The sequence below is a fragment of the Salvelinus sp. IW2-2015 genome, linkage group LG34 (assembly GCF_002910315.2).
Source record: "Salvelinus sp. IW2-2015 linkage group LG34, ASM291031v2, whole genome shotgun sequence".
Classification (NCBI taxonomy): domain Eukaryota; kingdom Metazoa; phylum Chordata; class Actinopteri; order Salmoniformes; family Salmonidae; genus Salvelinus; species Salvelinus sp. IW2-2015.
The window spans coordinates 3755184-3779081 of NC_036873.1; the positions used below are offsets into that span (position 1 = coordinate 3755184).

General features: G+C 44.0%; 3 protein-coding genes across 5 annotated transcripts in view; 2 read left to right on the forward strand and 1 right to left on the reverse strand.

Annotated features, from left to right (window-relative positions):
* LOC111958400 (uncharacterized) overlaps positions 1-23898 on the reverse strand; it is a 345226-nt gene that overhangs the window by 309918 nt on the left and 11410 nt on the right. The window lies entirely within an intron of this gene.
* On the forward strand, positions 4128-8049 carry LOC112067940 (zinc finger protein with KRAB and SCAN domains 8-like). Its single transcript, XM_070437221.1, has 3 exons — positions 4128-4619; positions 5625-5755; positions 5964-8049. The coding sequence occupies exons 1-3, from the start codon at positions 4343-4345 to the stop codon at positions 7083-7085; spliced, it is 1530 nt and encodes a 509-aa protein (XP_070293322.1). The 5' UTR covers positions 4128-4342; the 3' UTR covers positions 7086-8049.
* Positions 8951-23898, forward strand: part of LOC112067942 (uncharacterized) — a 539689-nt gene continuing 524741 nt past the window's right edge. Inside the window, exons 1-5 of one of the 3 annotated variants that reach the window (XM_070437174.1) lie at positions 8951-10528; positions 20954-21084; positions 21446-21592; positions 22926-23090; positions 23461-23572. In XM_070437174.1, coding sequence (XP_070293275.1) covers positions 10246-10528; positions 20954-21084; positions 21446-21592; positions 22926-23090; positions 23461-23572 — 838 coding nt within the window. In that variant the 5' untranslated portion in view covers positions 8951-10245. Of the gene's footprint in view, positions 10529-11728; positions 11860-12065; positions 12243-15659; positions 15819-20953; positions 21085-21445; positions 21593-22925; positions 23091-23460; positions 23573-23898 lie in introns of all 3 variants that reach the window. The other 2 variants (XM_070437175.1, XM_070437173.1) reach the window with 2 other exon arrangements.

Here is a 23898-nt window from a genome sequence, read left to right on the forward strand (position 1 = left end):
GCACAGGGGAATTGTCATGCTAAAACAGGAAAGGGCCTTCCCCAAACTGTTGCCACAAAGTTGGAAGCACAGAATCATTGAGAATGTAATCAATGTATGCTGTAGCGTTAAGATTTCCCTTCACTGGAACCATGAAAAACAGCCCCAGCCCATTATTCATCCTCCACCAAACTTTACAGTTGGCACTATGCAGTCGGGCAGATAGCGTTCTCCTGGCGTCCAAACCCAGATTCGTTGGACTGCCAGATGGTGAAGCGTGATTCATCACTCGAGAATGCGTTTTCACTGCTCCAGAGTCCAATGGCAGCGAGCATTACACCACTCCAGCCGATGCTTTGCATTGAGCATGGTGATCTTAGGCTTGTGTGTGGCTGCTCGGCCATTAACCATTTTCATGTAGCTTCCGACCAAGATTCTTGTGCTGACGTTGCTTCCAGAGGCAGTGCTGCGCGCTACAGCACTCGGCGTTCTCATTCTGTGTACTTGTGTGACCTACCACTTCGTGGTTGAGCCGTTGTTGCTCCTAGACGTTTCCATTTCACAATAACAGCACTTACAGTTGACCAGGGCAACTGAATTGTTAGAAAGGTGGCGTCAAATCAAATCTTATTTGTCACATGCACCGAATACAACAGGTGTAGACCTTACAGTGAAATGCTTACTTACAAGCCCTTAACCAACAATGCAGTTTTAAGAAAAATAAGTGTTAAGTAAAAATAGATAAGTAAAAAATAACAATAGCGAGGCAATATACAGGGGCTGCCGGTACAGAGTCAATGTACGGGGGCACCGGTTAGTAGAGGTATTTGAGGTAATATGTACATGTAGGTAGAGTTAACGTGACTATGCATAGATAATAAACAGAGAGTAGCAGCAGCGTAAAAGAGGTGGGGACAATGCAAATAGTCTGGGTAGCCATTTGATTAGCTGTTCAGGAGTCTTATGGCTTGGGGGTAGAAGCTGTTAAGAAGTCTTTTGAACCTAGACTTGGCGCTCCGGTACCGCAATGACGGTGCCACGTTGAAAGTCACTGAGATCTTCAGTACACATCATTCCACTGTCAATGTTTGTCTATGGCGATTGCATGGCTGTGTGCTCGATTTTATACACCTGTCAGCAACGGTTGTGGCTGAAATAGCCGAATCCACTAATTTGAAGGGACATACTTTTGGCCATGTAGTGTATTTTTTAAATCTCCTGTTTTGGGCTGGATGTGTCAATGTGTAGTTCATACATGCATAATCTATGAGCAGAATTAGTCTTACCTCAATTAGCCACGAAATCCCCAGTTTTTAAGCAACTGTTGATTGCTCCATTTTGCAAATCTGACCATAACTCTATCCTCCTGATTCCTGCTTACAAGCAAATATTAAAGCAGGAAGCACCAGTGACTTGGTCTATAAAAAAAGTGGTCAGATGAAGCAGATACTAAACTACAGGACTGTTTTGCTAGCACAGACTGGAATATGTTCCGGGATTCTTCCGATGGCATTGAGGAGTACACCACATCAGTCACTGGCTTCATCAATAAGTGCATCGAGGACATTGTCCCCACAGTGACTGTACGTACATACCCCAACCAGAAGCCATGGATTACAGGCAACATTCGCACTGAGCTAAAGGGTAGAGCTGCCGCTTTCAAGGAGCGGTACTCTAACCCGGAAGCTTATAAGAAATCCCGCGATGCCCTCCGACGAACCATCAAACAGGCAAAGCGTCAACACAGGACTAAGATCGAATCGTACTACACCGGCTTCGACGCTCGTCGGATGTGACAGGGCTTGCAAACTATTACAAACTACAAAGGGAAGCACAGCTGAGAGCTGCCCAGTGACACAAGCCTACCAGACGAGCTAAATATCTTCTATGCTCGCTTTGAGGCAAGTAACACTGAAACATGCATGAGAGCATCAGCTGCTCCGAACGAGTCTGTGATCACGCTCTCCGCAGCCGATGAGAGTAAGACCTTTAAACAGGTCAACATTCACAAGGCCGCTGGGCCAGACGGATTACCAAGACGTGCACTCCGAGCATGCGCTGACCAACTGGCAAGTGTCTTCACTAACATTTTCAACCTCTCCCTGTCTGAGTCTGTAATACCAATATGTTAAAAGCAGACCACCATAGTCCCTGTGCCCAAGAACACTAAGGTAACCTGCCTAAATGACTACCGACCCGTAGCACTCACGTCTGTAGCCATGAAATGCTTTGAAAGGCTGGTCATTGCTCACATCAACACTATTATCCCAGAAACCCTAGACCTACTCCAATTTGCATAACGCACCAACAGATCCACAGATGATACAATCTCTATTGCACTCCACACTGCCCTTTCCCACCTGGACAAAAGGAACACTAAGTGAGAATGCTATTCATTGACTACAGCTCAGCGTTCAACACCATAGTGCCCTCAAAGCTTATCACTAACCTAAGGACCCTGGGACTAAACACCGCCCTCTGCAACTGGATCCTGGACTCCCTGACAGGCCACCCCCAAGTGGTAAGGGTAAGTAACAACACATCCGCCACGCTGTTCCTCAACATGTGGGCCCCTCAGGGGTGCGTGCTCAGTCCCCTCCTGTACTCCCTGTTCACTCATGACTGCACGGCAAGGCACGACCCCAACACCATCATTAAGTTTACTGATGACAAAACAGTGGTAGGCCTCACCGACAACTATGAGACAGCCTATAGGGAGGTTAGGGACCTGACAGTGTGGTGCAAGGGCAACAACCTCTCCCTCAACGTGATCAAGACAAAAGGATATGATTGCGGACTACAGGAAAAGGAGGACCGAGCACATCCCCTATTCTCATCGACGGGGCTGTAGTGGAGCATGGTCCAAGCACACCAAGACAGTCGTGAAGAGGGCACGACAAAACCTATTCCCTGCAGGAGTCTGAAAAGATTTGGCATGGGTCCTTAGATACTCAAAAGGTTTTACAGCTGCACCATCGAGAGCATCCTGACGGGTTGCATCACTGCCTGGTATGACAACTGCTCGGCCTCTGACCACAAGGCACTACAGAGGGTAGTCCGTACAGCCCAGTACATCACATGGGCCAAGCTTCCTGCCATCCAGGACCTCTATACCAGGCGGTGTCAGAGGAAAGCCCTAAAAATTGTCAAAGACTCCAGCCACCCTAGTCATAGACTGTTTTCTCTGCTACCGAATGGCAAGCGGTACCGGAGCGCCAAGTCTAGGTCCGACAGGCTTCTAAACAGCTTCTATCCACAAGCCATAAGACTCCTGAACAGCTAATCAAATGGCTACCCAGACTATTGCATGGCTACCCCCCCCCCCCCCCCCACCCCACCCCCCCCACACTGCTGCTACTCTCTGTTATTATCTATGCATAGCCACTCTACCTACATGTACATAATTACCTCGATACCGGTGCCCTTGCACATTGACTCTGTACCGGTACCCCCTGTATATAGCCCCGCTATTGTTATTTACTGCTGCTCTTTAATTTGTTATTCTTATCTCTTACTTTTTTTTTTGTATTTTCTTAAAACTGCATTGTTGTTTAAGGGCTTGTAAGTAAGCATTTCACTGTATTCGACACATGTGACAAATAACATTTGATTTGGTTTGTATTTTTGAAGTTGTGCCAAGCCATTTTCTCTACATTTCCCCCCATCTGGGCCAGCCCCTAGGCAATTCAAGTTCTAGCCAATGTACTTCAGCCCCTCGCAGCATTGTCCAATGAGGTTGCAGTGCGGCCTAACGGCTCAGTGGACACAACAGAGAGAGAGAGAGAGAGCAATGACCTGGTGCACATATCTGGACATATGTGATGTAGTACACATTTTCTCTCAAAGAAAGACATCTTAAACTGGTCATATGACATCCTGACCAGAATATGACCATTATATATCATCATAATAACATAATGTGCCAGTTGGGATGTAGTACTGTCTCACCCTCTCAGGTCCCAGAGCCTTAGCAAGGTATTTTACTTTTTGAATGACTGGAGTGAGATTTTTGTAGTTTTTGTAAAATGTTGGTAGTTTGTGTGGAATAATGTTATTTTCCCTTCCCCATAATATAGTTGAGTGTATTTTTTCACTCCTATCCAGTTGGTGGCGGCAATACACATTTGCGTGAAATTCGCAACAAAACCTCATCTAAGAAGTAGTAAACGGAAGTAAGCATTGACCAGTTACAATTTTCACGTTAGCGGTTATATTGTTGTTATTTAGACATTTATTAAACCCATAGAACTGCAAAGATTACTAATTTAACTACACGGCATTACATACTTGCCCCAGGTAGTATTTGATTCGCGTTGGAGACAGGACTTGGCTGATGTTGTTTAGGTAAAGTTAGCTGCTAACAATGGCTGACTGTTTGGTTTTTCACACTCAAATAGCCTCCATCATGGAGGTGCTGGCGAATGCTGCCGTTGCAGAGATCTGTAAACTCGTAGACGACGACTATGCAGTGTTTCGTTTGGAAATAACTCAAAGCCGGAAAGAAAACAGGGCATTGAGGAGGAAACTACTAGAACTGAAGGTGGCACGGGAGCGCGCAGAGAGGACCACGCAAGAGCGCGTCCTCGCCAGTCGTCCCAGTAGTGTCAAGATCCTCGACCAATACAGAGGAATGGCAAGAGGTACATTTTGCAAGGCCCAGGCTGTGGAGGCTGTCTCGGTTCATATAGCTCAGTGCCTGTAGCCCCGTTCCCCTTTGTGCATGTGTGTCTTTAGATGTGTTAATCAGAATTGGATCTTGGTAAGTTTTTGGATAGTTAGTATGCAATAATTCACCTGATTACTTAGTTATTTTGCCCAAAGACACAATAGGGTCGTTCCACATCTCCCCCCAAATGAGCTTAACCAAAACCATTCTGTTTATAGCTCGATTGATTATGTTCCATACATCACATTGTTTTAAGTGCGTTAATAATAGATAATGCAGTACATCAATAATCTGTTTAGAATATGATATTGGGTCGTTCCATTTGATTTCAATCACTTTTTGACCACACCCCTTTTGAGTTGAACAAAACTTTCTCTACATATTTCCTCATGGTAGAAGTGGTCAGAATGTAACTTTTTGGACCTGAATACCAAAACATTTAGGAGATCGATGTGCTCAAAGTCGACCTGTTTTGCATACCCCACCTTACCGTGAGACATCCATGTCGTCATCACTGGAAAAGATAAACGATTGAGTTGTATATAATTTAAAAGCTTACAAACAGGGTTGTTAAACTATTTTATAATTATTTTTTTTAAATAACAATGAACTTTTTTTTTTACCATTAATGTCAATTATCTAAAAATTGGTAAAATCAGCTACTTTCTCAGAACAGTTCATATCTAACTACTTCTATCATGGGCAAATATGTATACAAGTTTAGTCCAAATTAAAAGTTCTGCGGAAAAAATATGATTGAAATGAAATGGTACGACACAATATCATTATCTAACTTGATTTACTGCATTTTCCATGAATTACTCATTGAAAACTGTGATGCATGGAACATAATCAATCAATTGTATATCAAGAAGTTATATCCTTGCCAATTCTAGAACATGTCAATAGTGTATAATATACCATTAAGCATTGACAGTAGCTAACCTCAACACCTCTTTTCCCCCAATCACTCTCTCAGGTGAAGGACATCTCACTGGAGGCCACAGGAGCTTTGTGAAGCCAGCAGGACACAATACATGGAGAGATGACCAACCAATCACTGTTGATGAGGGGAGTGGAACCTCAACCCAGCAAGTTATCATAATAGAGGTTAATGTAATAGTGTTGCATGAAATATTACAGTTACATTGTAAATCAAATGTGGCTGTTTATTTCAGTAAGGCTCCCCTCAGGTATTCACTGTCTTACATGCACATCTTCATGTATCTGCCATAGGGGAGCTTGTGAGACTTCCCTACAACATTGTTATCCAATTCAACTCATGTACCTGTGATAACCTCCTCTCTTCTTGTGCCAGTCTGCAGATGCAGAGGCTGCAGGTTCTGGTGTCAAGCTGGAGAGGTCTGAAAGAGAGGAGGACGCATGGCACAGCAGAGACACCCAGACTCGGGCGGCTGTAGAGCCCCATGTAGCCACAAAGGACCCACCCACCATCACCCCAGCGCCGCCCAGGATCCGACACAGAATCACGGAGGTCAGTGGAACGCAGAACGCCGTCCTCAAGTCAGAGACAGACACGGATACTTTAACTGTAACACACAGGCTCTTACGCACAGGATCTGACCACAGATCAGACCCAGAAAGACTGGGGCTGGGGAGACTGGGCTGTCCTCCTGCTTCTGGCTCAGAGTATTTACTTCACGATAACCCAAGCCCGAGGACTGTTCATTCCCTTCGGGACTCAGGTGACGCATTAGAGACTGGCAATGATCTGTCTTGTTCTTACACTACAGAGATGGACCCTGGCATCATGCCCTTGGGCTTAGAGACACTCACTGATCCGTCCAGAGGGGACTGGAACCGGTACAGTAGTAGTGTATACTCTGAAGGGTGCCTAGATAAGAAAGAGGAAGGTCTGGTCATAGATGAAGTGACTGTGAAAGTGGAGGGTGATGTTCCTCCCACATGGAATGCAGATAATCACCTAGGAGACAGACACTCACAGGGCAGAGATTTCTTAGATTACAGGGAAAGCTTAGAGACAAATCCAAATGTCATGACCCACTCTCCTTTACACACAGTCAGGGATCGCGAGTCAGTGTCCACGTCGATGGGACCTTCCAATTCACAGGACAGCGTTTTTTTCGATCAGTTATTGAACTCAAAGGGCCAAAAGGCCAAGGCACGGGGTAGAGGAGCAACATCAGGCAAAAGTAAAGAGAAACGGTTCCTATGTATGTTCTGTAACAAAGGCTTCAGCTGCCCCCAGAAGGTGGAGATCCACCAGAGGGTCCACACAGGGGAGAAACCCTTCGGCTGTACCCAGTGTCATATGCGCTTCGCTGAGGCTGGCAACCTGAAGAAGCACCAGAGGGTCCACACAGGGGAGAAACCCTTTGGCTGTACCCAGTGTCACATGCGCTTCGCCCAGGCTGGTCACCTGAAGAGACACCAGAGGGTCCACACAGGGGAGAAATAATACAGCTGACCCCAGTGTGAGAACAGATTCTCCTGCCAGCACCAGCTGAAGATGCACCTGAAGGGCCAAACGGGCGAAAGGCGGTTCGCCTGTACACACTGTGGGAAGAGGTTGTCAGAGAGGAGCTACCTCAGAATACACTAGCAGAAAAAACATTCCACTCCATAGCTTCTGATGTTTAGATCAAACACTGCATTAAAGACAAAGATTCATTTTCATTATTTTCAGCAGAAAATATCATTTGGAATAACCAAAGTAACAGATTTCAGTGTTGAATATTTTTGGGTAGAATATTGCATCCAGACATGTGTGATATACACTGAGTGTACAAAACATTAAGGGCACCTGCACTTTCCATGACATAGACTGACCAGGTGAAAGCTTTGATCCCTCATTGATGTCACTTTTTAAATCCACTTCAATCAGTGTAGAGGAAGGGGAGGAGACAGGTTAAAGAAGGATTGTTAAGCCTTGAGACAATTGAGACATGGATTGTGTATGTCTGCCATTCAGTCTGTGAATGGGCAAGACAAAATATTTAAGTGCCTTTGAAAGGGGTATGGTAGTAGATGACAGGAGCACCGGTTTGTGTCAAGACTGCAACGCAGCTGGATTTTTCACACTCAACAGTTTTCTGTGTCAATCAAGAATGGTCCACCATCCAAAGGACATTCAGCCAACTTGTAGGAAGATTTGGAGTCAACAAAGGCCAGAATCCCTGTGGAATGCTTTCGACACCTTGTAGAGTCCATACCCCAACAAATTGAGGCTGTTCTGAGGACAAAAGGGGGGGGGGGGGGGGGGTGCAACTCAATATTAGGAAGGTGTCAATGTTTTGTACACACTTTGTACAGCCTAAAACGTGTTACGTAATGTGTTTGATTTTAACATGTTATGTATTCAGGGGTTGAATCAAGATATATTAGTTTTATTTTTCACTTTATTTTTATTTATTTTTTACAAATGTTACATTTTTATTCCACTTTGCCATTTAGAGTATTTTGTGTAGATTGGGGGAAAAAAAGACAAATCAATTTTAATCCCACTTTGTAACAACAAAATGTGGAATAAGTAAAGGTGATATTGTTAGTACTGTGTAGGCTAAATGATGTTCACAAATGCCTATTTCATTACTTCCATTCAACTACTTAATTTTTTCCCCGAATAACCTTTTAATGAGAAAATGAATGCAGTGTGTCAAGCAGATTTGTAGTGGAGACATGTGCATGTGTGGTTTTCATATGGTGTATTTAAAATTATTAATAAAAATAATAAAAACAATGGGACTTTTCTAAGACTTTCATTGAGACTCTCTTTAGTATACATCACATCTGATTTCACCCTATTCTGCATACACCTGACAGCACGTTATAACCAATATACACTTACTAAAAATACCTACACAAACCCAGACACTAACAAACACCTACTGTACACATCAAAATAGTTTAGTCAGGTCTGTCTGACTTTTGACCTATCATAGCTGACTCATATTTACCCACAACATCATATTTATGTCCACCATGATGGGTTTAACAACAATTAAGTAATTATGTAACTACAGTATAGGACTCAAACGTAGTGGGGATGGGTAAACACTCCATGTTGAAAGTGTGTTTATTATCTGTGTGTATGTACCTGATGGAGTGTATGTCTGTGTAATCTGTATTACCTCTCTCTTCCAGGAGGAGGAGGGTCCAGAGGTGCTGCTGGTGAAGGAGGAGGGGTGTGAAGAGGGTCTGGGTAACACTGAGGAGACCATGGTCATGGAGGACAACCAGACTACACCTTCTCCTGAACCCACAGAGGAACCAGCTGAGCAGCACAGGACCACACACAGTCTCACTGAGGTGAGCCCACTGTGAACTACTGTCTTAATGGTTTAGGTCAGGTCTTGATTCATTTAGTCTTAAGTGTGGGATCATACCTTTGAATAAAAAAAAGTGTTTAGTAATCAAATCAACTAACATGCTTGCATAGTACTCATAGCAATCCCTCATTGGGGATTGCAATTTGACGAACTGACTTGTTAGAAAGGTGGCATCCTATGACACGTTGAAAGTCACTGAGCTCTTCAGTACGGGCCATTCTACTGCCAATGTTTGTCTATGGAGATTGCATGGATGTGTGCTTGATTTTATACACCTGTCAGCAACTGTTGTGGCTGAATCCACTAATTTGAAGGGACATACTTTTGGCCATGTAGTGTATTGTTTAAACCTCCAGCTTTGGGTTGGATGTGTCAATGAGTAGTTCATACATGCATAATTTATGTGCAGAATTACTGCCTTCAATTTGCCACGGAAGCGACTGTTTTCTTGAAGTTGTTCCATTTCCCCCCACCTGGGCCAGCCCCCTAGCAATTCAAGTTCTAGCAAATGTACTTTATCCCCTCGCACCATTTTCCAATGAGGTTGAAGGGTGGGCCCAATGGACACGAGAGAGAAATGACATGGTGCACATATCTGGACATGTGACGCAGTACACAATTTTCAGGGAACACTTTTGGCTCGTGCATGCTAGTTTCAGAACTACTGGCAAAAAAATGATACAAAAGTACGGGTGAATCTCTTTAAAAAGTGGCCAATCAGCTGAAATCCAGTCAAAAAATAAAAATCTTAAAGTAGTAATATTTTGGTCATATGACATCGTGTCCAGAATATGACCATTATAAGACATCATAATGACATCATGTGCACGTTGGGATGGAGTACTGTCTCATGCGATCTCCGGCCCCAGAGCCTTAGCAGGGTATTTGGGGTTTTGAATGACTGAAGGAGTAGAATTTTTTTGTTTGTATCCATTTTTTGTAGTTTGTGTGGAATAATGTTATTTTCCCTTCCCCATAACGGAATAAAATTTTATTTTGTGCATTTTTTCACCCCGTCCAGTGGGTGGCGGCAATACATATTTTGCTTAAAATTAGTCACAAAACCTCACCGAAGTAGTAGTAAACGGAAGTAAGCATTGACCATTTACAATTTTCACGTTAGCGGTTTTGTTGTTGTTATTTTGACATTTATTAACGCCATGGAACTAAAAATATTACTAATTTAACTGCACAGCATCACATACTTGCCCCAGGTAGTCTTAAATTTGCGTTGGAGACAGGACTTGGTTGATATTGTCTAGGTAAGCTAGCTGCAAACGTTAGCTAACAATGGCTGACTGTGTGGTTTTTCACACTCAAATAGCCAACATTATGGAGGTGCTAGCGAATGCAGCCGTGGCAAATATCTGTAAACTCGTAGACGACGACTATGCAGTGTTTCGTTTGGAAATAACTCAAAGCCAGAAAGAAAACAGGGGATTGCGGAGGAAACTACAGATATTGGAACTGAAGGTGGCACGGGAGCGCGCAGAGAGGACAACGCGAGAGCGCGTCCTCGCCAGTCATTCCAGTAGTGTCAAGATACCCGACCGATACAGAGGAATGGCAAGAGGTACGTTTTGCAAGGCAGAGGCTGCGGGGACTGTTGCCCTCTGTGCATGTGTGTCTTTCGATGTGGTTAACCAGAATTGGATCTTGGTCCGTTTTTGGATACTATGTGTAACAGTTTAACTTTATGGCGTCCCCTCGCCCCAACCAGGGACCCTCTGCACACATCAACAACAGTCACCCACGAAGCGTCGTTACCCATCGCTCCACAAAAGCCGCGGCCCTTGCAGAGCAAGGGGAACCACTACTTCTAGGTTTCAGAGCAAGTGACGTAACTGATTGAAACGCTATTAGCGCGTACCCGCTAACTAGCTAGCCATTTCACATCCGTTACATATGCAATATTTCACACCTGATTACTTAGCTATCTTGCACAAAAGCTATCCCCCAAATGAGCTTAATAACTGAAACCATTCTATTTATAGCTTGATTGATTATGTTCCATGCATCACATTGTTTTAAGTGAGTAAATAATAGCTAATGTAGTAAATCAAGAATCTGTTTAGAATATGATATTGGGTTGTTCCATTTGATTTTAGTCACTTTTTGACCACACCCGTTTTGAGTTGAACAAAACTTTCTCTACATATTTGCTCATGGTAGAAGTGGTCAGAAAGTAACTTTTTGGACCTGAATACCAAAACATTTAGGAGATCGATGTGCTCAAAGTTGACCTGTTTTGCATACCCCACCTTACCGTAAGACATCCATGTCTTCATCACTGGAAAATAAACAATTGAGTTGTATATAATTTAAAAGCTTTCAAACAGGGTTGTTAAACTATTTTATAATTTCTTAATATAAATCATTTTTAAATTAAGAATGGATTTCTTTTTTTACCATTAACGTCTATCTAAAAATGCGTAAAATCTGTCACTTTCTTAGAACAGCTAATATCTGACTACTTCTATCATGGGCAAAGATATATAAGTTTAGTCCAAATGAAAAGGTGTGCAGTCAAAATATGATTGAAATTAAATGGAACGACCTAATATTTTATTCAAACTAAATTCTTGATTTACTGCACTAACCATTATTTACTCAATGAAAACAATGTGATGGAACATAATCAATCAATTTTATGTCAAGAAGTTATGAAATGTTATACCTTACATCCTTGCCAATTCTGAATCGTGTCAATAGTGTATATTAAGCATTGCCAGTAGCTAACCTAAACACCTCTTTTCCCCCATCAATCTCTCAGGTGAAGGACATCTACCTGGAGGCCACAAGAGCTTTGTGAAGCCAGCAGGACACAATACATGGAAAGATGACCAACCAATCACTGTTGATGAGGGGAGTGGAACCTCAACCCAGCACGTTATTGTGATAGAGGTTAGTGTAATAGTGTTGCATGAAATATTAGTTAATTTGTAAATCAAATGTGGCCGTTTACTACCGGAAGGCTCCACTCAGGTATTCACTGTCTTACATGTACATCCTCATGTATCTGCCATAGGGGAGCTTGTGAGACTTCTCTACGACATTGTTATCCAATTCAACTCATGTACACGTGATAACCTCCTCTCTTCTTATGCCAGTCTGCAGATGCAGAGGCTGCATGTACTGGGGTAAAGCTGGAGAGGTCTGAAAGAGAGGAGGACGCATGGCACAGCAGAGACACCCAGACTCGAGTGGCGGTAGAGCCCCATGTAGCCACAAAGGACTCCCCCACCATCGCCCCAGCGCCTCCCAGGACCCGACACAGAATCACGGAGGTCAGTGGAACGCAGAACGCCGTCCTCAAGTCAGAGACAGACACGGATACTTTAACTGTAACACACAGGCTCTTACACACAGGATCTGACCACAGATCAGACCCAGAGAGACTGGGGAAGGGGCCACTGCGCTATCCTCCTGCTCCCGGCACAGAGTACTTACCGGTATTTCACCAGAGCCAGAGGATGGTTCATTCCCGTGGAGATGGTAAAACGTTAGACACTGGTGGTGATGATCCGTCTTGTTCTTACGCTACAGAAATGGACCCTGGCAACATATCCTTGGGTTTAGAGACACAGACTGATCTGTCTAGAGAAGACTGGAACCAGTACAATAGTGGTGTATACTCTGAAGGGCCTCTAGATAAGAAAGGGGAGGGTCTTGTCGTAGATGAGGTGACTGTGAAAGTGGAGGGCGACGCTCCTCTGACATGGAATGTAGACAAGACTCACTTAGGAGAAGGATACTCACAAGGCAGAGATTTCTTAGATTACAGGGAAAGTTTGGAGACAAATCCAAATGTCACGACCCACTCTCCTTTACACACGGTCAGGGATCGCGAGTCAGTGTCCACGTCGATGGGACCTTCCGATTCACACGACCACGTCCTTTTCGATCAAGTATTGAACTCAAAGGGCCAAAGGGCCAAGGGGAGGGAAGGGGGAGCAACATCAGGCAATAGTAAAGAGAAACGGTTCCTCTGCATGTTCTGTAACAAAGGCTTCAGCTGCCTCCAGAAGGTGGAGATCCACCAGAGGGTCCACACAGGGGAGAAACCCTACAGCTGTACGCAGTGTCATATGCGCTTCGCTGAGGCTGGCAACCTGAAGAGGCACCAGAGGGTCCACACAGGGGAGAAACCATTTGGCTGTACCCAGTGTCACATGCGTTTCGCCCAGGCTGGTCACCTGAAGAGACACCAGAGGGTCCACACAGGGGATAAATCCTACAGCTGACCCCATTGTGAGAAGAGATTCTCCTGGAAGAGATGGGAGCTACCACCAGCAGAAAAAACATTCCACTCTATAACATAGAAAGCAACCATTCCTCTCAGTAGCTTCTGATGTTACGTTCAAACACTGCATTAAAGACACCGATTCATTTTTATTATTGTCATCAGAAAATATTATTTGACATAACGAGTGTGACAGATTTCAGTGTTGAATATTGCTGGGTAGAATATTGCATCCAGACATTGTGTGATATACACTGAGTGCACAAAACATTAACACCTGCTCTTTCCATGACATAGACTGACCAGATGAAAGCTATAATCCCTTATTGATATCACTTTTTAAATCTACTTCAATCAGTGTAGTTGAAGGGGGGAGACCGGTGGAAGGATTTTTAAGCGTTAAGACAATTGAGAAATGGATTGTGTATGTGTGCCATTTAGGGTGAATTATGAAAGGCAAAAGATTTAAGTGCTTTTGGAAGGGGTATGGTAGTAGGTGCCAGGCGCACTGGCTTGTGTCAAGAACTGCAACGCTGCTGGATTTTCAACGCTCAACACTTTTCAATGTGTATGAAGAATGGTCCACCACCCAAAGGACATCCAGCCACCTTTACAGAACTATAAGAAGCATTGGAGTCAACATGGGCCAGCATCCCTGTGGAATGCTTTTGACACCTTGTAGAGTCCATACCCAAATTGAGGCTGTTCTGAGGGCACTGTGCGCACGCAACTCAATATTAAGAAGGTGTCTGTTTTGTACACTCAGTGTATGAGGCATATATAAGCCTAAAAAGTCTTACATAGTGTATTTGATTTTAATATGTATTGACTCAGGTTTTGAATACTTATCTAATCAAGATAAATTCATTTATTTTTTTATCTTAAAAAAAGTCAAATGTTAGAATTTTTCTTCCACTTTGACAAGTATTTTGTGTTGATTGAAAATACAATTAAATCAATTTAATCCCACTTTGTAACACAACAAAATGTGGAAAAAGTCCAGGGGTGTGAATACTTTCTGAAGGCACTACTTCATTTCTATAAGGTGCTTTATTGTGCTTGAACTTTCAAATCAAATGAAAGTTTATTTGTCACGGGCACCGAATACAACAGGTGTAGACCTTACAGTGAAATGCTTACTTACAGGCTCTAACCAATAGTGCAAAAAAGGTGTTAGGTAAGTAAAGAAATAAAACCACATACGAGGTGACATACAGACACCGGTTAGTCAGGCTGATTGAGGTAGTATGTACATGTAGATATGGTTAAAGTGACTATGCATATATGATGAACAGAGAGTAGCAGTATCGTAAAAGGGGATGGCGGGTGGTGGGACACAATGCAGATAGCCCGGTTAGCCAATGTGCGGGAGCACTGGTTGGTCGGCCCAATTTATGTAGTATGTACATGAATGTATAGTTAAAGTGACTATGCATATATGATAAACAGAGTAGCAGCAGCGTAAAAAGAGGATTTGGGGGGGGCACACAATGCAAATAGTCCGGGTAAGTGATTACCTGTTCAGGAGTCTTATGGCTTGGGGGTAAAAACTGTTGAGAAGCCTTTTTGTCCAAGACTTGGCACTCTGGTACCGCTTGCCAGGTAGTAGTAGAGAGAACAGTCTATGACTGGGGTGGCTGGGGTCCTTGACAATTTTTAGGGCCTTCCTCTGACACCGCCTGGTGTAGAGGTCCTGGATGGCAGGCAGCTTAGCCCCAGTGATGTACTGGGCCTTACGCACTACCCTCTGTAGTGCCTTGCGGTCAGAGGCCGAGCAATTGCCGTACCAGGCAGTGATGCAACCAGTCAGGATGCTCTCGATGTTGCAGCTGTAGAACCTTTTGAGGATCTCAGGACCCATGCCACATCTTTTTATTTTCCTGAGGGAGAATAGGCTAAATGATGTTCACAAATGCCTATTTCATTACTTCCATTCAACTACTTAATTTTTTCCCCCAAGACACTTGTATTGAGAAAATTAATGCAGTTTATCAAGCAGATTTGTAGTGGAGACATGTGCATGTGGTGGTTTTCATATGGTGTATTTCAAATTAGTTTGTTTAATAAAAACAAAATTAGACTTTTCATTCTAATACTTTTTAAAATTATCATTGAGACTATGATAATGATCTCACCCTATTCTGCATAAGCACGACTGCACGTTATGACAAATATACCTATGCATACCGGCACACTAGCAAACACCTACTGTACACGTCAAAATAGTTTAGTCAGGTTTGTCTGATGATTACTTTTTACATATCATAGCTAACTCATATTTACCAACAACAACATATTTATGTCCACCATGATGGGTTTAACAACAATTAAGTCATTCTGTAACTACAGTATAGGACTCAAGCGTAGTGGGGATGGTTAAACACTCCATGTTGAAAGTATGTTTATTATCTGTGTGTACGTACCTGAGGGAGTGTATGTCTGTATCACCTCTCTATTCAAGGAGGGGGGTCCAGAGGTGATGCGGGTGAAGGAGGTGTGTGAGGAGGGTCTGGGGAACCCTGAGGGGAACATGGTCATGGAGGACAACCGGACTACACCTCGTCCTGAACCCACAGAGGAACCAGCTGAGCAGCACAGGACCACACACAGTCTCACTGGGGTGAGCCCACTGTAAAATGTCTGAATGGTATTAGGTCAGGTCTTGATACATTTTGTTTTAAGTGTGGGATCATACCTTTTGAATTAAAAAAACAGAATCAATTAAAAAAACAGAATCAGGCCTCCCGGGTGGCGCAGTGGTCTAGGGCACTGCAGCGCTAGTTTCCTCCGACACATTGGTGCGGCTGGCTTCCGGGTTGGAGGCGCGCTGTGTTAAGAAGCAGTGCGGCTTGGTTGGGTTGTGCTTCGGAGGACGCATGGCTTTCGACCTTCGTCTCTCCCGAGCCTTTACTCTCCCGAGCCCGTACTCCCGAGCCCGTACGGTAAATGGTGCATTGAATGCACCATTTACCATGGCAGAGATGAAGCCAGCAATAGGCAAGGCTGGGTTAACTTCACCTGGGAAAGATGAGGTTTGCTATGTCATATTGGCCCATCTCAGCGATGAAGTGCTGGATAATGTATTGGGCCTGTACAACAGAGTGTGGGAGGAAGGGAAACTACCGGCCAGCTGGAAGGAGGCAGTAATCCAGAAGCCCAACAAGCTATCGGCCAATAGCCCTAACATCTCATGTATGTAAGAGTATGGAACGTATGATTACGGAGAGACTAACTTACTTCCTGGAGAACAGGGGGTTAATATCGCCATGTCAGAGTAGGTTCAGGAAGGGGAACTATGGGCCCAGTGCTCTGCTTAGAAACAGAGGTCAGGAAGGCCCAGGTCAACAAGGAGATGGTTGTGGCTGTCTTTTTTTGATGTGGAAGGCGTATGATATGATGTTGAAGGAGGGGTTGCTAATCAAGCTTGACCTTATGGGTGTAGAACGGTCAACTGTTTGGAAGGTCTATCCAGGTGAGGGTGGGGAAATCTCTATCAGGCAGCTACTTGGTGGATAACGGTACACCGCAGGGAAGCGTGATTTAGTCCTCTTTTGTTCTCAATCAATATCAATGATGTTTACTCTCAGGTACGGCCAGATATCGGAAAGTCTTTATTTGCAGATGATGGGGCTTAATGGAAGAAATGTATCATAAACAGTTCTTTGGGATAGGGGGTGGTATTTTGACGTCCGGATGAAAAGCGTGCCCAAAGTAAACTGCCTGCTACTCAGGCCCAGAGGCTAGGATATGCATTGGATAGAAAACAATCTAAAGTTTCTAAAACTGTTAAAATAATGTCTGTGAGTATAACAGAACTGAAATGGCGAAACCCCGAGGACAAACCATCAACAAACAAACAAAAATCAGCATACCACTGATTTCAATGCCTGGCACTTTTATAATAGGGTGAAATCGTCCCCGATTGCAGTTCCTAGGGCTTCCACTAGATGTCAACAGTCTTTAGAAAGCGTTTCAGGCTGGTTTTTGTAAAAATGAGGGAGAAGTTGTAGTTTTATAGTGGCTCCCATTTTGGCTGTAGTGTTTCCAAGCGCATGGCAGAGAGAGCACGTTCTTTTTGTTTATCTCCGTTAAAGACAATAACGATTCTCCGTCTTAAATTGTATTGTTTATTTACGTATTAGGGTACCTAAGGATTGATTATAAACGTGGATTGACTTGTTTTGATAAGTTTATTGGTAACATTTGGGATTCATTTTGTATGCATTTTGAAGGAAGGAAACCGAGTAGATTATTAACTGAAGCGCGCCAGCTAAACTGAGTTTTTATGGATATAAAGGAATTTATCGAACAAAAGGACCATTTGTAATGTAACTGGGACATTTTGGAGTGCCAACAGAAGAAGATCTTCAAAGGTAAGGCATATATTATATCGCTATTTCTGACTTTCGTGTCGCAACTCCTTGGTTGAAAATGATTTGTTATGCATTTGTGTGCTGGACGCTGTCCTCAGATAATCACATGGTTTGCTTTCGCCGTAAAGCCTTTTTGAAATCTGACACCTTGGCTGGATTAACAACAAGTTAAGCTGTATTTTGATGTATTGCACTTGTGATTTCATGAAAGTTTAGTCATTTTAATTTCGCGCTCTGCAATTTCACCGGCTGTTGGCCACCTATCCCACCTATGTCCCACCTATCCCAAAGAAGTTTTAAGATGTAGATGAGGTGGTCATTAAAGTAGAGATTCAGATTCTCTGTAGAGAAGTCAGACAGTGTTCTTTACCATGAGGAAGGTTGGAGATGAGGTATGCCTGAGGTTGTATGGGAGAAACTTGGAGAGGCTGGGAGCCTTCAGGTTCCTAGGGGTGTACTTTGACACTAGGCTGACCCGGGCAGAACACATTGAGAGAGTGGTGGGAAAATGCTGAAAGTTCTGAATGTGATGCGCTGTCTGACAGGAATGGAGTGGGGGGCTGGGCGTTCCTCACTGAGGACAATGTATGTACCGCTGATTCAATCTGCGATAGACTTTGGCAGTATAGAGTATGGTTCGGCAGCCAGGATATCACTGGAAAGTTTAGATATCATACAGGCACAAGGACTGGAGAATATGAAGCCAGACAGTAGTAGTTTGCTCTGTCTCATGTCATCAGTATTGATAAGTCTGCAGTCCTTTAGCTCACGAAGCACCAGACGAGATCCGCTGTATGAGGTACTACAAACCCATGGCCGAGTGAGACAGACGAGATTTACTTGGGTCCCAGCCCATGTGGGGGTGGAGGGGAACGAGGCAGCTGATGTACTGTCTAAACAGCCCTTTTAGGAGTGGGGAGGTGGACGTTACAGTTCCAATGAGCAAGGCAGAGGCAAAAGGCCTGATATGGACAGTGTTTGTGCAGAGATGTCAGGAGCAATAGAATAGAGACACTAAGGTGAGGCATCTCTTCCATATACAGAGAATAAAAATCGAATCAAATTTGATTTGTCACATGCTTTGTAAAGAACAGACCAACAGTGAAATGCTTACTTACGGTTTATTTTCCAACAATGCAGAGTTAAGATAAAACATTGAAAGTGACACAAGGAATAAATTCACAGTAAATAACGAATAACAATACAGAGCAAAAATAACATGGCTACATACGGGGAGTACCAGTACCGAGTCAGTGCAAGAGAATTAGTACAAAAAAGGTCAATGTGGGTAGTAAGGGCAGCCATTTGATTAGCTATTTAGCAGTCTTATGGCTTGGGGTTATAAGCTGTTCAGGGTCTTGTTGGTCCCAGACTTGGTGCACTGGTACCGCTTGTCGTGCGGTAGCAGAGAGAACAGTCTGTCTTGGGTGGCTGGAGTCTGACTATTTTTCGGGCCTTCCTCTGACACTGCCTGGTATAGAGCTCCTGGATGGTATGAAGCTTGCCCCCAGTGATGTACTGGGCTGTACTCACCACCCTCTGTAGTGCCTTGCGGTCGGGTGCGTTGCAGTTGCCGTACCAAGCAGTGTGCAGCCAGTCGAGATGCTCTCAAAACTTTGGGGACGGGAGCACGAGAAAGATGATAGGAGTCCACCTTAACTAGACATAGGTTGGGACACAGCTGGCTGAATAAGTAATTATATATCATAGGAAAATATCCACCAGGAAGGTGTGATTATTGCCAGGAAATAGAAACAGTAGAACGTGTGTTGATATAGTGTGGGCAGTATAAGAGGGCGAGAGATTTTTTTTTTTTTTTTTTTACCGTTATTTTACCAGGTAAGTTGACTGAGAACACGTTCTCATTTGCAGCAACGACCTGGGGAATAGTTACAGGGGAGAGGAGGGGGATGAATGAGCCAATTGTAAACTGGGGATTATTAGGTGACCGTGATGGTTGAGGGCCAGATTGGGAATTTAGCCAGGACACCGGGGTTAACACCCCTACTCTTACGATAAGTGCCATGGGATCTTTAATGACCTCAGAGAGTCAGGACACCTGTTTAACGTCCCATCCGAAAGACGGCACCCTACACAGAGCAGTGTCCCCAATCACTGCCCTGGGGCATTGGGATCTTTTGTTTAGACCAGAGGAAAGAGTGCCTCCTACTGGCCCTCCAACACCACTTCCAGCAGCACCTGGTCTCCCATCCAGGGACTGACCAGGACCAACCCTGCTTAGCTTCAGAAGCAAGCCAGCAGTGGTATGCAGGGTGGTATGTTGCATATTTGAGTCTGTATGAGAGAGAATGGGATACAGGAATGAGGTGTCATGAGTCCATTGAGTAGAATATGAACTGATACAGTATCTGTTGTATTTTCTAAGATAAACGGGGCAGGCAGGCAATATTTCGTTCCTCCAGGGTCTCTGGCCCACACTCCACTCCAGCACAGTAGCGGTAAAACACGAACAACGTTGGATGCCAACCGCTCAAAAATACCACTGAGGAAGTAAACGGACGCGAACAGTGACCAATAATTTACACTTTGGCGTTTTTACTGTATTTAGACGTTTTAACACACTGGAATTCAAAATATGCCTAATTTTACTGCACAGCATCACATACTTACCTCGGGTAGTCTATAATTTGCGTTGGAGACAGGACTTGGTGGATATACCCATGTTATCTAGGTAACGCTAGCTAGCTGCTGACAATGGCTAACTGTATGGTTTTTCACACTCAAATAGCCTCCATCATGGAGGTGCTAGGGAATGCAGCCGTGGCAGAGATCTGTAAACTAGTAGATGACGACTATGCAGTGTTTCGTTTGGAAATGTCTCAAAGCCAGAAAGAAAACAGGGCATTGCGTAGGAAACTACAGCTACTGGAACTGAAGGTAGCACGGGAGCGCGTCGTTGCCAGTCGTCCCAGTAGTGTCAAGATACTTGACCGATACAGAGGAATGGCAAGAGGTACATTTTGCAGAAGGCTGAGGAGCTTGGCACCCCGTTCCCCTTTGCGCATTTGTTTAAATGTGTTTTCCAGAATTGTGTCTTCGTCAGTGTTTGGCTAGTGTGCAATACTTCCCCTGATTACGTCGCTATCTTGAACACTTTTTTAAAAATGTTACTTTATTTTACCAGGCAGGTCAATTAAGAATAAATTATTCCTGCACAAAGACACTATCATATTCTAACAAGATTCTTGATTTACTGAATTTCCTATTGTCATACTCAATTAAAAGCATGTGATGCATGGAAATTATGACAAGTGCTACCTTACATCCTTGCCAATTGTAGACAGTGTCAATAGTGTACAATATAGCATTGAGCATTGACAGTACTTAACTCAACCACTCCTTTCCCCCAATGCTCCCTCAGGTGAAGGACATCTCACTGGAGGCCACAGGAGCTTTGTGAAGCCAGCGGGATACAATGCGTGGAGAGATGACCAACCAATCACTGTTAATGAGGTGAGTGGAACCTCAACCGAGCATGTTATTGTGATAAAGGTTAGTGTCATAGTGTAACATAAAAATTACAATACATGTGTCCTGTTTTATTTCAGAAACACTCCCCTCAGCTTTTAATTGGTTTACATGTACATCCTTATTTATCTGCCATAGGGGAGCTTGTCATTTAGCAGACGCTCTTATCCAGAACGACTTACATGAGCAATTAGGGTTAAGTGCCTTGCTCAAGGGCACATCAACATATTTTTCACCTAGTCAGCACGGGGATTTGAACCAGCGATCTTTCGGTTACTGGCCCAACGCTCTTAACCAGTAAGCTACCTGCCGCCCCCAGACTTCCCTACGACATTGTTATCCAAACCTATTATGTACCGATAATAACTTCCTCTCTTTGTGTCAGTCTGCAGATGCAGAGGCTGCAGGTCCTGGAGGATCGTCACTGGACAGGCAGGAGAGGACTGAGGGAGAAAACCCACGACACAGAGACATCCAGACTGGAGCGCCCCCTGTAGCCAAAGAGGACCTGGCTCAGAGTATTTACTTTACGGTAACCCGAGCCCGAGGACAGTTCCTTCCCATCGAGACTCGGGTGACACATTAGGGACTGGCAATGATCCGTATTGCTCTTACACTACAGAGATGGACCCTGGAAACATGCCCTTGGGTTTAGAGACACAGACTGATCTGTTTAGAGGAGATTGGAAACCGGTACACTAGTAGTGTATACCCCGAAGGGTGCCTAGATAAGAAAAGGGAGGTTATAGTCGTAGATGAGGTGACTGTGAAAGTTGAGGGCGACATGGAATGTAGAGAAGGACACTCACAAGACAGAGATTTATTAGATTACAGGGAAAGCTTTGAGACAAATCCAAATGTCGTCACCTACTCCCTTTAACACACGCTCAGTGTCCACATCGATGGGACCTTCCAATTCACAGGGCCACGTACTTTTCGATCAGGTATTGAACTCAAACGACAAGACTAGACCCCAGGCTCGGCGAGGGGGTTAAACATCAGTTAATAGTTAAGAGACGCGGTTCGTCTGCATGTTCTGTAACAAAGGCTTCAGCTGCCCCCAGCAGGCGGGGATCTTCCAGAGGGTCCACACAGGGGAGAAATCCATCAGCTGCCCCCAGTGTCACATGCGCTTCACCCAGGCTGGCAACCTGAAAATGCACATGAAGGTCCACACAGAGGAATGAGGCCGTTCGCCTGTATGCTAAATGGTCTCCTCCCCTTCATCTACACTGATTGAAGTGGATTCAAAAGTGACATCAATAAGGGATCATAGCTTTCACCTGGTCAGTCTGTCATGGGAAGAGCAGGTGTTAAGGTTTTTATACTCATTGTACATCACATCTGATCTCACCCTATTCTGCATACACCCGACAGCACTTTATAACCAATATACACTTCTTTAGCCAGGTTTGGCTTTTGCTGATTCATATTAACATTTACATTTTAACAGACGCTCTTATCCAGAGTGTGCATACATTTGATCAGTTATCAGTTGCAGCCTTCATCTGCCTTTCCAGCCGTTTGGGAGATGGGACACCTTTATCCGCCTGGTCAGCTATTGAGGAGTTGTGGCTTTGAAATTGGGAGTTGTCCATCTCCTAGACTGGCTACCCGCCAGGGTTTGAGAAGCCCAGTCTACCCAACATTTTCCCGTAACCCAGATTTACCTACAACATCATATTTATGTCCACTATGATGGGATTAACAATGATGATGTCATTCTGTAAATACAGTCTAGGACTCAAACGTAGTTGGGATGGGTAAACACACCATGCTTAAAGTGTGTTTATTATCTGTGTGTGCGTGTGTATGTACCCGATGGAGTGTATGTCTGTGTAATCTGTATCACCTGTCTCTTTCAGGAGGAGGAGGGTCCAGAGGTGCTGCTGGTGAAGGAGGAGGGTTGTGAGAAGGGTCTGGGGAACCCTGAGGGGAACATGGTCATGGAGGACAGCCGGACTACACCTCCTCTTGAACCCACAGAGGAACCAGCTGAGCAGCACAGGACCACACACAGCCTCACTGAGGTGAGCCAATGGAAACTACTGTCTGAATGGTATTAGGTCACGGCCCTTATCCACAAAGCATCTCAGAGTGATGATCTAGGATATCAACTTATTCATTATGATCTAAAAGGCTAAACTGATCCTACATCAGCACTCCTACTCTGAGACTCTTTGTGGATACTGACCCTGGTCTTGATTAATTTTGTCTTAAGTGCGGGACCATGCCTTTTGAATGATCAAACCATTAAAGAGTGTCAAGTAATCAAGTCAACTAACATATTTACACAATACTCATAGCAATCCCTCTTTGCCCAATCACAAGATGCTCCATAGCAGGGTGCTCTTATCGGATTTCTTGATACAACATCCTCTCACTCTGTATCTCTTACAGTCAGTAGACATGGAGGATGGGAAGCCTGATCTGCTGCTGGTCAAAGAGGAGACTATAGAAGATGGACCAGAGAATATTGATCTGCTGAGTGGATTAAAGATGAGGGAGCAAGGTAAGGGAGAAATACATATAGCCTACATACAGTAATAGATCTTCAATGGGAATAGTGATGCACCTGGCTATTATTAGCGGTTCACAGCTAATCTATGAAATCTATTGTTATTCTCTGAATTATTTTTATACATTTTTCTTGACATGGTCAAATAACTCAAGCATAGATTGGTAACTTGTTTTCTAATTTGGCACACAGAAACTAGAGGCCATGAGTAACTTGGTCAAAAAGAATGGCACCGATTGGCCTATAGGTGGCACTGTTATAAACAGTTTTCCTTAAACCTTCGAATCCATCGTCCAGTTTGACCTAGAGACTTAATTTTG

Coding starts and splice junctions, on each gene's coding strand:
- LOC112067940 (XM_070437221.1), top strand. CDS start 4,343: ATGGCTGACTGTTTGGTTTTTCACACTCAAATAGCCTCCATCATGGAG. Junction 4,620..5,624: donor ATACAGAGGAATGGCAAGAG/GTACATTTTGCA, acceptor TCACTCTCTCAG/GTGAAGGACATCTCACTGGA. Junction 5,756..5,963: donor AGCAAGTTATCATAATAGAG/GTTAATGTAATA, acceptor TTCTTGTGCCAG/TCTGCAGATGCAGAGGCTGC.